General features: G+C 32.7%; 1 protein-coding gene across 3 annotated transcripts in view; it reads right to left on the bottom strand.

Annotated features, from left to right (window-relative positions):
* The window catches only part of LOC114329087 (intermembrane lipid transfer protein Vps13), a 176,803-nt gene that overhangs the window by 33,432 nt on the left and 128,498 nt on the right, over window positions 1-14,873 (bottom strand). For 2 of the 3 annotated variants that reach the window (XM_028278099.2, XM_050648580.1), the window contains 4 exons: window positions 8,137-8,340; window positions 7,096-7,380; window positions 4,799-4,947; window positions 4,030-4,382 (listed from right to left, as the gene is read on the bottom strand). In XM_028278099.2, the coding sequence (XP_028133900.2) occupies window positions 4,030-4,382; window positions 4,799-4,947; window positions 7,096-7,380; window positions 8,137-8,340 (991 nt within the window). Of the gene's footprint in view, window positions 1-4,029; window positions 4,383-4,798; window positions 4,948-7,095; window positions 7,381-8,136; window positions 8,374-14,873 lie in introns of all 3 variants that reach the window. The other variant, XM_028278098.2, reaches the window with a different exon arrangement.

The following is a 14,873-nucleotide window of genomic DNA, read 5'->3' as shown; positions in this document are numbered from 1 at the left end:
TGATGCCTAGAACATGTGATGATAATGCCAATTAAAAGAATGCATGAACAGAGTTTTACAAGTAAAACTGACAGAAAAACGGGAAGCATTGGACCAAAGGCAGAATATCATGGATATAAATAGTTCATTAAGTATTGTCTTCTATACTTGTAAGAAGACATGCAGTTGTTCCAACGGATCTTTGTACAAACGTAATGATTGATTTGCAAACAATTTAAATCAAAACATTAAGTGAAACGTACGCCAGCATGTACTGTCAATGTAATTATTAGGAAATGGCTATTATCCCGATGGACGTATTTTATAAAGTCATTTTATTGAAGTGTTTGATTTTTTTTCGCTATTGAGGAGATTGGTGGATTCAGCTGAAACAGCTTGAAGATCATACCGACTATTACTAATATAAAGATGAATATAGAACGGTAACAAACAAATTAAAAAAAAAAAACAAAAAGTTATACAGTAATCTCGAAAATAAATAAATAAGCTTCCGTTCGATAGAACTATAGCCAGACTCATGTAATATAACAATTTGTAGGTTAAAAAATATTACTTTTGTCATTATAGTAAATAAATAAATATAAATAATAAATAATTACCTTAAAAATAAATAATTACCGAAAGTAATCAAATAAGAGAGTAACAGATAGTCGTTCTAACAATTATGTTTGAAAATAATAAATTTAAATGAAATGTACAAAGACTAAAAGTTTAAATAAGATGAAAAATCATTTTTAACCACAATAAATACGCCAATGTCACTGAAAATCATAAACGTCGAATTTCTTAGTAAATAGTGTATCAAAGACATGTAACAGATAGTCCTTCTAACAATTGAAGGGGTGAGTGGATGAAGGGAGTAAGTAACAAAAGTAAGTTTTTGAGAAATTTAACTCCAAAGTTTTATTGCTGGAACTTTTTTATTAATCGATTTTTAAACCGAATTTTTTTATTCTCACAGGTAGGATATGTTTAAATTTTATTGTAAAAACAAAAATCCCCCCGATTTTTAAAAACTTATTTGAAAAATATTTATTTGTACTTACCTCTTTTATCCAAAAACTTTTTTGTGTTAGAAATTATGTCTATGCCAAAATGAATGGGTTATGTGGACTTACCTCCTTTATCTAGGATAAATATTTGCATTTTCTTTTAAATAAGCGCTATAATCAGGAAAAAAATAACATGGATGTCAAGTAAACACTTATATTTTTGGTTTTACAAAGGAATGACAAACACTGAATTTCTAAGCAGTTTTTGAATCAGTCTAAGGATATTGTACCACCTTCTTAAAAATTTTGTTGCTCTATGATGGCTTCATAATACCACTTATCCCTTTCTGGAATGAAGCAAAGCTGTTCTTTTAGATTGTCTACCTTTTCTTTGCTTAAGGATCCAGTATTTTGGATATGTCTTGGAATGTTGAATTCTTCAGGTAGAAGGGATGGGAAATTTTTCTGCTTGAGGATACATACCATTTTGAAAGGTGTGTAGTAATCGTAAGACTCCTTGAAAAGGTATGATCCAAAGACATCTACGCGAATCCACTTGATTCCAGTTTTGAAATTAACCTTTTCATTAAGAAGATCTTTTTCTCTATTCATTAGTTTCATGGTTTTCATAATATTTTCCGTGTCTCTAAAGTGATGTTGCATGTCTATCACCATATTTTTCTTAGTTGAAGAAACAATCACATCACGCTATTCATCAGGGATGTAAATGTTATGATGTTTCTTTAGTCGTTTCTCAATACGTCCAAATGCTCTATCCGAGTCTAAGTACGAGTGTCCTACCTCTGGAAACTTGTGCTCAATCGTTTTGAAGATGACTTTGCCCACAAGATACTGAAACAAACATACCATCAAAAAATTTTTATTTTGCCCGGCGCACGAGTCTGTCCACAAAATTAGATGATCTTTTACTTTAAAGGCTGGATCCACTTCGATTGTTCGTAGAAAACAACTAAAAATTTCCGAGCTACCTCTGGAAGCTTGATTTTCCGTCCATGTGCAGAAAACAGTTTTTTCCACATTTTTGGTTATTATGTGGATTCCTAAGTTGTAAAACCACATTTGTCTAAGATAAAAGGCTTTCGAGGTACTATGTTACTATCCAATGTTACATACACAGTGTTCTCTGATTTAATAGCAAATTCTCTATCTGCTTTTTGAGATTCAAACGCTGATTTGTAATTTTCAGCGTGTTTTTCATTACTTTTGCCAGAATCACATGTGCTACATGTATCGCTTTTGGGATAACCAAAAGACAGATTAAATTCATTATTAAAAATGAATCGGTATGTAGCCTATTTTATTTGAAATTTTTCATTTCTTCCGTCAGTTCGGCATTTGTCTAGGTAAAGTTTATGCATTCTAGGGATCGAAAGTTGCGGTGAAAGATATTTTTTGTGAATATTACAATGCCTGGAGTAGTGCGACTCTTCTGCTGGGAAACTGGAAATATGCTCAATGACGTAAGCAGCAACTTCAGCAGGGGTCTTGTTAGGTCTGACTGCGTGTTTTCCCCTTCTGTCCGGTTCAGGAGCATTTTTCCCTGATTTTATTGAAGTTTGGATCAGGTCAACCTTTTTCAAGCTGATTGCAAACAAGGAAATGAAAGCCCGTTTGCATACGGTAGTTTGCCGGCCACTACAAGTTACATTGTATTGGTAGGAGGCAGTTTTATGCTTTAATGCTCCAGTTTTCTTTCTCATTGGTTCCCTTTTTTTTAATGCTCTTAAAAGAAGGCAGTTTTTTGCATTTACATCTAGTTTGTAGTAGGAAGAAAATATTGATTCCCTTTCTTCTACAGTTATTGACTCAGAACACTTGTAGCGGCAATGTTCATTGCACAAAATCCCAGAGTTAACGGTTTTAGCGAGAGTTGCACTTGCTCATAACCTAAAAACTTTAATTTGTTGTCATCTGATGTCAGCTGACGAATACATGGAGGAGGTATGTCACAATTTTTATTCTCTGTGGTATGGATGAAGGAGGTAAGTACTTTATCTTGTTACTTACCTCCTTCATTCACTAGATATTTAAAGTAGTATGGTCAATTACCTCCTTCATACGCTGGCTATCTCAGTTATTTTAAATCATAGAAGGCTGGGGATAAGTGGAAAATTTAATTTAGCACTTACCACCTTCATCCATGCGGATAACTCATTTTCTTAAAAAATGTCACTTACTCCCTTCATCCACTCACCCCTTCAATTATCTTTGAAAATAATAAATTTAAATGAAATGTACAAAGACTAAAAGTTTAAATAAGATGAAAAATCATTTTTAACCACAATAAATACGCCAATGTCACTGAAAATGATAAACGTCGAATTTCTTAGTAAATAGTGTATCAAAGACATGCCGTATCGCTTATCCTTGTTTAACTTATTGTGGTTTCTAGGGACAAGCGGCTTAGTTTTGCGATACTAAGCTTTGTTTTTAAACCAAGAGGAGTAAACTAAAAAGACAGATTCACACCCAAGAAAGTCACTAGAAATATCACCAAATACATATTTTTTCTTTTTGGTTGATCATATCGGCCTTTGACGATAATCCATAAATATTATATTATACTAATACGTCGCTGAAGAGTTCTAAAAACAACTGTTTTCTTTTTATAAAAACAGACTAAATACCTAAAAATTGAAGGAATAACGCAGAAAACACAAAAAAATCGCTGATACAACTTAATTAGCCTATGAAATTTTACTTAAACTTGCCTGAGGTTGGACCAATTACAAACAAGCTTTACGGCGCGGGAAATTTGAATTGTCACTCTTGGTTTAAAAACAAACTATAGTTTCTGTGAGTAAAAAAGAGACCTAGAGAAAGTAATTTGTGAATAATTTCATATATGTGCAAACATTCGTTAGAACAACTGTATAAAAATATTCTATAACATCAGATATTTAATGAGGTTTAAGATAACAATAGAAAATGAAAAATTAGTTAATCGTGAAAAGTTATAAAAATGATATTCAGAAGTTAAAATATTTTTATTAATTAATTTAATAATAATTAATACCTGAACTAGCAATTCCAAGGTACATAATTTCCTGTCTCGCTTGGTTATTAACAAGCGATAACCCAATTCCATGTATCGATACAGTTATTTCCTGCTGAATGACCTCTAGAATATTACTGGCTTGAGCTCCTTCGGCCAGAGCCCTATCTTCAGTGAATAGGAGCACCCGCTGCATTCCATCCAAGAATGAAGTCCAGCAGATGTGAGCGCCATCTTCAGGTGCAAATTCGCCATACATATCTTTACGTAGATCATTAATAATTTCCTTTTTGTTTCCTCGATCCCACACGATGGATCTTGGACCAGATGGATTCTCCCAGGTGTAATAGCAACAAGTTGATGGGGGTAATTCCCTAAAACGCATATCCGTTATTAGTAAAGTAGTAAAAAAGTAAAATAATAGATGAGCAATATGTAATTGAAAATTTTAACTATTTATAATGGGAAATGAGCCACAATATTATTAAAAAATGAATTTTGTTAACGTTTCGACGCCCAAATCGAGTGCCGTTGTCAAAATACAAAATACTACTAACATAAACAAATTGTAAAAATGCCACAAGAAAATAGCTTCAGAACAACAGTAATTGAAAATGTTAAATATAATTCTTGTTTTTGCCATCATTATTATTTAAACTGTATAATAAAATTTATATTTTTTAACCATTTGAATCGTCGATATTTATTACTAAATAGCTGTCCTAAATAAATTTATGTATCTGGTATCAGTGCTTTTTGTATTCATAATAAAAACTATTGCTTTACTCACCTCTTTTGAACTGAATCTTTTTCCCAATAGCTGATAGTATAATTAGAGTGGTTGACTAACAAAGCAGGAGCAGAACCATCTTCATAAGGTGCCAAATTGATATAAACAGTACCTTCAGTCAACTGTATATCTACGTTGACACCACCATACTAAAACCAAGCAGATTGATGAAAAAAACACTGTTACAAACACAAGCTAAATCAATAATTACTTAAATAAAACGGGATAGTTCCCGACAGTTGGCTGTATACGATACGCTTGACGTGAAGTAAAAACTCCCTGGTGTTGTTGGAAGAAAATATAATTAAAATTTTAAAAATCCAAAAGGATTACAGTCATTGTTCAGAACGTGTTCGGACTTATCAGTCCGTCATCAGTGAACCTAAAAGCAAGCGATCCCACTTAATAAAATTGAAAAAGGGGTGAAATTTTGACTGTTAAAAATTTAATAAGTGGTTAAGATTACTTACTCCGTGTCCTTGCAAAATAGCCACAATGCCAAACACTGGTTGGATTAAATCTTCAAACTACATTGTAAATACAAGAAAATAAAGCGACTTATAAGTGGTACGGGAACCCAAGCGGGGATTTTTGCAGTTACTCGAGCGCGTCAGATTATCATATGGGGAGAAACCTGGTGCTCTGCAGATGTACCTCTACCATATTTTGGCTCTTAACACAGGGGAGTTCGTTAAGGGGGACCCGAAAAAAAAAATCTATCCTTAAAAATACTCGAAATTGTCAGATTAAGATAAGGTAAGTTAAGTACATCCAAAGGAGTGTATATTTCAAAAATCTGACGATTTGAGCGGGGCGTAAGGAAATCGGTGAGTTAAAAACTTTCACAAAAACAAGCGAATAATTCGCAAAATGAACATTACATCGGAAAACTAAAAAATACGTTTTCAATATTTTTCAAAAATCTATGGAATGATACCAAACATGACCCCCCACGGAGAGGGGTGGGGGGTAAATTTAAAATATTAAATACAAATCCCGTGATATTTCGCAAAATAAACATTAGATCGAAAAACTGCAAAATACACTTAATCAATATTTTTGAAAAATCTATCGAATGGTACCCAACACGGATCCCCACGGAGGTGAGGTGGGGGGTTACTTTAAAATCTTTAATAGGAGCCCCAAATTTTTATTCCAGATTTGGATTCTTTACGTAAAAATAAGCAACTTTTATTCGAAACATTTTTCGAATTATGGATAGATGGCGCTATAATCGGAAAAAACGATTGTTGAAAATGGAAAATTAAATTAAAAAATGGCAAGCGCCCACTAAAATGGAAAACTTTACTTAACTTTTTTTGGTTTTAGGACCTACTCTTCACAACCCAATAGGTCCCCAAAGCGCTCGAGTGACTGCACATTTAGCATACTTTGCCCCACTTCTATAGTCGATGGCAATGGATTGCCTCCAGGAACATGTGAGTATTCTACTTTTTCATAGTTTTTACGTCTGCTTTGGACCACGTTAAATCTGCCAAATGATTTTTAAGAATGCGGAAATACTTCAAATGTCAATCACATTGACATCCAGGAAGGCAATTTTTAATGTGTTGACCAAGTAGAATTCAATGTAAATATGGAAATTTAAGTTTGATTATGTATTGAAATGAACGTATATTTTATTTTAATTTTAACTTTAGAAATTCAAATTTCTTTAATTAATTTTATTATTTATTTTTAAAATTTAAAATTTCTAAAGTTAAAATTAAAATAAAATTTAGTTCATTTCAATACATAATCAATCTTAAATTTCCATATTTACATTGGATCCTAACCTTGGTCAACAAATTGAAAATTGTCTTCCTGGATGTCAATGTCATTGACATTTGAAGTATTTCCTTTCATATAAAAATAATTTGGCAGACTTAACGTGGTCCAAAAAAGACGTAAAAACTATGAAAAAGTAGAGTATTCACATGTTCCTAGAGGCAATCCATTGCCATCGACTAAAGTCGCTTTATTTTCTTATATTTACAACGTAGTTTGAACATTTAATCCAACTAGTGTTTGGCATTGTGGCTATTTTGCAAGGACATGGAGTAAGTAATCTTAACCACTTTTTTCAATTTTTAACGGTCAAAATTTTACCCCTTTCTCAGTTTTATTAAGTGGGATTACTTGATTTTAAGTTCACTGATGATGGACTGACAAGTCCGAAAACATTCTGAACAATGAATGTAATCCTTTTGGATTTTTAGAATTTTAATTCTTAATTAAATTTTATACCTACTACACCAGTTAGTTTTTGCTTCACGTTAAGCTAAATCAATACTTACTTTGTTGTTAAGCCTAAGTAATGTGTTATGGCTCTCGGTGTAGAGGAAGGGCGCTGAAGAATCTTGGGTGCCTTTAACCCTAATTTTCATTAATTTGTCTTGTGCATCGCTCTTTGGCCACAAGGCTGTGCATGATTTTGGTTCTACTGTGACCCAATGGTCTGCTGGTCTGTTATGTTCTTGGCATTCTATGGCGTATGGTGCTTCGTTTATGATCACGTAGTACGGAATAAAAGTTATCTGTTTGGTTAAACCGTTGTGGGTCAGGCTGTTCTGCACTCCGATCTAGAAAATACAAAGTTTTGAATCCACTATTTTAATCTAGATGGCAACTTAAAATTTGGCAATTATAAGTAAGGAATGCCACATAAAAGCGGAGTGAGATAATGGTGCAGCGTTTTGTCAACATCACTGTTTACTTTATATTCTGAAAAAGTTTTAAGGAAACTCTAAAAGACTAATCTTGTGGCATAAAAGTAAATTGGAAACTGATCAATAATATCAGATAAGCAGATGGCACCAATTTTATGCGATAATCTGCAAAACCTCGAGCATCTACTGTGTCAGATAAGTAGGAACGAAAATTAGTTTGAATATGAATAAGGCCAAGTTGATGATATTTAGCCGAAATCCACATCCTGATGCAAACTTATGTTTCCATGGACAACCAATTAAGAAGATTATTTAAACATTTTGGAAGTTATGTCACGGAGCAAATGAACGCCCATATGTAAATCAGACATAGAATTGAGTTGGTTCGTTCATTAAAATGAAATCCATCTTCTGCAATGGTCACATCAATCCGAAGCTATGCCAGAGGATGGTAAATGTTGCATAAGGTCAACGTTTTTGTATGGCACTGAAATTTGGACTCGTGAAACTAGTCACTATAAATCGGCTAGAGGCCCTAAAGATTTCAAATCTTACAAGAATCATACGGGCACTATGGGTGAAACAGCAATTAAACGATGACGTCTTACAAAGGGTTAAGAGCGTAGAACGTATACACTATTCTTATAACAATTTTCTTTGATAACTTACCTGGTACGTTTGTTCGTTCCACTTGCAGTTCACAAAACCTGAAGACCCAGCCACATCCACGGAGAATTTGTTGGACCACTCTCCATTCTCGACTCTGACTGACGCTTTTTTCTTACCGAAGAAGTTTTTGGCGTTAAATGAAAACAGAATGGGGCCTTGGAAGTCACGAGGATGGTACAATACGTTTAGCGCCTCATCCGAGCTCTGTGTGCAACAATGTGAGATATAAAACAAAGACTAAATTTAAATAAGTACAATTTTGGATGCAGAGATCAGTGTTAAAGCAAACCATTGGTTGTTTGGTAAACAAAAACTGCAACAAAAAAAAAAAAACAAAAAGTCCCTGCTTGGTAACATACAGTCAACAATAATTGGCGTAGTAAGAAATTGTAATAATCGCAAAACAATTATTATTTCATGTGATACAGTAACGAAGTCATAAATAAATGAGGTTAACATGATGCCAAAAGAGTTCTACAAGATTTCAAAAACTCAATAGTCAGGCAACGTTTATCTTAACGTGTGTGGCCTCCTTCAGAATAATTCTCTGTGCATCTCTATCTCTAGCAACTCTTCTCCAGGTTCTTACTCCAATAGATTTTAAAACCAAAAGAAACAATTTTTTCTGTAGCTGTTGTATACCATCAATCACAAATTTTTTTTATTGACAAATCCTTTCTTCTTCTAAAAGTGCCTATCTTCTGGAGATGTTGGCGACCACATTGACCCATCTTATTCTATTTACGGCATCTCGAAATAGATCAGTTGACGTTAGACCAGTCCACTTCCTAAGATTGGCCAGCCAGGATATACGTCTACGTCTAGGGCCTCTACTGCCCTCAATCTTGCCTTGTAGAATCAACTGTAGCAGTCGGTATTTTTCATTACGCATAATGTGGCCGAAGTAAGCCAATTTTCTGTTCTGTACGGTGTTAATTATCTCTTTGTCTTTTCTTATCCTCTGGAGAATAGTTATATTAGTTGTGTGGTGTATATATGAGACCCTCAACATACGTCGGTAGCACCACATTTCAAACGCCTCTAACCGTTTTATGGCATCTTCTGTCAGGCTCCAGCTTTCAACTCCATATAGGAGGACACTAAAGACGTGTAAAATCCTTTATAAAAGGTATAAAATTTATTAAAATCCCTTAAAGAGGTACATCAATCACAGAACGTTTTCGGTATATAAAATATCATCATCGGTGGTGAACTGGTTGTACACACCGAGCCACCAAAATAATACCAGGTATAAACCCTTTAAATAGTATAAAAATTTGTTACATTAACATTGTTACTTAAAATTACAAATACAGATAAAATTTATAAAGATACGGCCCTTAGGAACTCTATGACTCACCCATCAAGTGGGTTGCCTAAAGGCCTTATCTTTATAAATTTTATCCATCATTTGGTATTTTTTTGGCGGCTCAGCATGTGATCAACCAGTTCTAATACTGATGATGATATTTTAGATATTGAAAACGTTCTGTGATTTATGTGGCCCTTTTAGGAATTTTACTAAATTGTAAATCGTCCTCTAGGTAAACTTAATAACCAAGTCTCGACTTTCCTCTATCTCGTTGTTCCATCGGCTGTCTTCGGTCAAAAACTTTTCTGACTGTTGCACTTAACTCTCGCCTGATTAGTAGAGATGTTGAAAAAGTATTTATTCGTTACAAAGTACTCGTTACTTACGAATACCGAAAGTAACGATTACTATACAGAGAGGCAAATCGTTACTTTGATTACTCTAATTACTTTGTTACTTCGTACCAATCGTATCAGAGCGAGTAACGACTATTGAACTATTGTATCTACTTTGATTACTCTGATTACTTCGTTATTTCGTACCAATCGTATCAGACCGAGTAACGACTATTGTATCTACAACCAGTACACTTGATTACTTTCTACCAATCGTATCCCAGCGAGTAACGGACGGAACCGGTATTTTACGAGTGTTATCGAATATCGTTATCGGTATGGAGCGTTTTAAGGGTGTGAGGGTGAGGAGAAGATAGAAGATGAAACAGGGAAAAAGGGAGGTATAATGCTATACGCAAAATATGTAATGTATCTCTTAACAAAGATCGAATGCGAGAACCCTATATTTTTATCTAGATCTATATCTATACCTATACAAATTACCTACCTACTGAGAAATACGATTCTCGATAAGATTACAGGTACTCAAATACAAAAGTAACAAAAGTAATCATAGTAATCAAATCATTTTTATCACTTATACAGATCGGTGAAGGTCGTTGTTATATCGGAATACCTATATAAAAAAAATACCTACCTACTGAGAAATACGATTCTCGATATGATTACCGGTACCCAAATACAAAAGTAACAAAAGTAATCATAGTAACGAGTACTGTAAATGATTACTGTATACAGAAGTAACTATTTGTAACGAATACTCGAAAGTAACTATAATCAACATCACTACTAATTAGATGTACTTTCTATCTAAGACGTGCTACCTTAATGAATTTTACGTCAGGTTCTCTAAAATTTCTATACAACTCAAACTTGCAACGTCTGCGCCAAAATCTGGCTCTTATATTCCTCCATGTACTCTTCTTAGGATTTTGCGCTCGAACCGTAGCTTTTGCGCAGTTATTGGTCATTGGTCCTTTGTGTAAGTGTTCAGTATACAGTCTAGTATACTTTTGACGCATTAGTAAACGCTTAGAGTACATAAAGCAACTTGCATATGTTTTTCTTCTTAAGATTCTCTATAAGTATATACGCCTGTTAATCCTTCGGGTTATTCCTTGATTTCAGATTTCCCGGTTCATCGCTTTCTGGTTTTCCGTCGATCTCCTTCCAACTGGTGATTTTTCGCTGGATATCTTTACCATTCTATTCTGTCATTCGATTTATGTGCTGGTCCTATAAAGTTTTTCTGTTCTTGATTTATTTTTTCGATTTTACATAATATGTGTCCTACATCTTCGTTGCGTACTCTGTCTCTTAATATTTTATTTGGTACTCTACTTTCTACGGTTTGCTTTTTTAACCAAGAGGAGTGATTCAAATTTACCGCGCTGTATTGCTTGTTTGTAATTGGTCCAACCGCAGGCAAGTTTACTCCACTGTTATAAAATTTTGACAGTAATGACATTTATCAAATTTTGACACTAGTGACATTTCATAGGTTAATTAAGTTATATCGGCGATTTTTGTGTTTTCTGTGTTATTCCTTTAATTTTTAGATTGTTAGTCTGCTTTTAAATAAAAAGCAGTTGTTTTTGGAACTCTTTAGTATTAATTTAGTATAATATTTCTGGTTTACCGTTGAGGGCCGACTAGATCAACCAAAAAAGAAGATGTATTTGGTTATTATTCTAGTGACTTTCTTGGGTGTGAATCTGTCTTTTTAGTTTACTCCTCCTAGTTAAAAAATAAACTATAGAGGTACCAGAAGTACTTTCATTGTTTCTAATGGTCTCTACACTAGGTTTGCATCAGCTAGGATTTCAGCAGTTGAAGGCATTACTAGTCTAACTACAGCTTTATTTATTCTGATCTTTACTTCCGTTAAAGTAAAGTTCTTGTAGGGTTTTCAGGTAGTGCAAGCGCCCCTAACATGACTTGACGACCAGTGACGTAGTCGAACCTGACAGCTTTATGTGCCTATCCAAAATTTCTAGTGAAGTGCCGAGAATCGAACCAGGGCACTCCATCTTGTTAAGCCAGTAACACATCCACTGAGCTACTTCGATTGATAAGAACTAATTTCTGCATATACAGTCTTCCAGACATCCAGAAATTGTGTGCGCTTTAGTTATATTGGAAGTTTACATTCAAAAGAAAACTAATTCATAAATCAAACATGCATTTTCACAATAAAAACCAAACTTGCAGATTACTTTAACTCAAAAATCTCTATTGGTATTAACAGTAATGGTAAGAATATGTGAGCTATATACAGATATGGCGGCTTTTTATAGCTATGTATCATTCTAAATTGAATTCTGTAAACATTTCTATGAATTTTTTTTTATCGTATATAAGTTTTTCCTGATGGTATTACTATGTTATGCATGCTTTTTTAATTTTAATAGAGGACTATCATCTCTCACTTCGAGAAAGTAGTAGATTGTGTATAAAGAGATTGCAATGATTTTTGTAAGGAGTAACATTACTAATTAAATCGCAAAATCAGAAAGATACAATATCTTTAAAGATGTTTAATCAATCTGGGGATAAAGGACACCGCACACATCTTATAGAAAATATAATGTCACTCAAATGAAACAAAATTTACATGAATAGATTGGTCTCGAAATTACAATAATTGCGCCAATCCGTATATTTAACATCATTGCGCCAATCCGTATATTTATTATCATTGCGTCAACCCTGAATTTTGAATAATAACGGCGTAAATTGATATAAATAAATCTAAAATCAAATGGGAATTTAGATGAGTCAAAGGGAGAAAATAGATTTTCGGAATCGCCACTTTATAAATCTTTAAGGCAGAGGCTTATAGATAATAATGTAGGTATAATTTGGCCAAGCGTACAAAAGTATATAATTCCTCTAATCCACTTAGTTCACGCTGGGTAAGCTTTTTTAATAGCCACTACACTAATAGTATTTATGAATGACAGTTTTATGGAATTCAAAAATGCGATTTCGATAAACTTTAATTATAATTTAGGCCGATATTAATTAAACTGCAGAGTTAGCGCAATGATATGAAATGATTGTAATTTTGAGACTTATATTTACATGAACCTATTCATGTGAATTTTATTTCATTTGGGCGACATTCATTCGCCATTATCAACGAGTGGAGTCTTTGTGACATTCCTTTCTTCGTCATGTATGACGACACTGTTTTATTGATATTATCTAACCCTCGTTTAACGTTCTGATTTTTAAATTTCCACAAAATGGCGATATACAGGGTGAGTCATGAGGAACTGTACATACTCCTACCTCGTGTAGAGGCTCCTATGGGGAATAACAAATGACCATTAAAAAGTGTCTGCTCCCATTATTTAATAATATACAGGGCGAGTTTCGCATTTTGACAGAAATTTGTATTCGTCATAATTTTTGAACGGTCAGATCGATGTGTCTCTTATTTTGGCCAATCGTTACACTATTACCACCTAATCAACTAATTTATTCAAACTAGAAAAAATCAGGTCCGGCTTTAAAAAAATTAGTTCGTTTGGGTCTTAGAAAAAATTTCACCCTGTATACGCTTCTTGAAAACTCTAATATGAATTTTACAAATTAGACAAATAGGCAATTAAAATGGCATATTTATTTTTTTCCGCACACGATTACTTAATTTTTTATAAAAAAATCTAATTTCACTATGAATTAAAAGTTTGGTAAAGTGAACCATAGATTTAAAAAAAATAACTTTTATTACAAAAACTAATTTTTTTTGCACAAATAAGTAATTTATGTTACCATCCAATCAACTGATTTATTCAAACTAGAGAAAAATCAGGTCCGGATTTAAAAAATTAGTTCGTTTTGGTCTTAGAAAAAATTTCACCCTGTATACGCTTTTTGAAAACTCTAACATGAATTTTACAAATAAGACAATTAGGCAATTAAAATGGCATATTCATTTTTTCCCCACACGATTACTTAATTTTTATTAAAAAATCAAATTTAATCGGAATTTTAACCTAAAAATGAAAAAAAAAAATGAACTCACGGTTTAACTCGCTATAACTCTGTTCCATTTTAATATTTTTTTTCTGAAATTTTTACAGCACATACCTCTTACCATTGTGAAGACTCTGAAAATTGTTGTAGACTTTCAGTCTTCTTCTTGTAAAAGTTGCAAACTTGTAAATCGCAAAAATTAGGTGGACAAATTTAAAATTTATCAATTTGATCACGTCTATGTTAAACTATAGAGTCCAAAAGAAGTGTTATGGGAAGTTTTAGATCTAGACGTGTTATAGAAAAAAAAATGGTAAAACTTTTAATTTTAAGAAAAACGTTGTTTTTGTAAATTAATTTTTGTAAAAAAAGTTAATTTTTTTAAATCTATGCAAAAACTTTGCCAAACTTTTTATGCATAGTCAAATTTGATTTTTTAATAAAAAAAATAAGTAATCGTGTGGGGAAAAAATTAATATGCCATTTTAATTGCCTATTTGTCTTATTTGTAAAATTCATATTAGAGTTTTCAAAAAACGTATACAAGGTGAAATTTTTTCTAAGACCCAAACAAACTAATTTTTTAAATCCGGGCCTGATTTTTTTCTAGTTTGAATAAATCAGTTGATTGGGTGGTAACATAAATTAAATATTTGTTCAAAAAAAATTCATTTTTGTAATAAAAGTTATTTTTTTTAAATCTATGGTTCACTTTACCAAACTTTTAATTATTCATAGTCAAATTTGATTCTTTTTTATAAAAAATTAAGTAATCGTGTGGGGAAAAAAATAAATATGCCATTTTAATTACCTATTTGTCTAATTTGTAAAATTCATATTAGAGTTTTCAAAAAGCGTATAAAAAAGGGTGAAATTTTTTCTAAGACCAGAACGAACTTATTTTTTAAATCCGGGCCTGATTTTTTTCTTGTTTGAATAAATCAGTTGATTGGTGGTAACATAAATTAAATATTTGTTCAAAAAAAAATTAATTTTGGTAATGAAAGTTAATTTTGTTAAATATATGGTTCACTTTACCAAACTTTTAATTCATAATCAAAATTGATTTTTTTATAAAAAATTAA

This window comes from Diabrotica virgifera, chromosome 1 (genome assembly GCF_917563875.1).
Source record: "Diabrotica virgifera virgifera chromosome 1, PGI_DIABVI_V3a".
NCBI classification, from domain to species: Eukaryota; Metazoa; Arthropoda; class Insecta; order Coleoptera; family Chrysomelidae; genus Diabrotica; species Diabrotica virgifera.
This window is presented reverse-complemented; position numbering and strand designations above follow the sequence as displayed.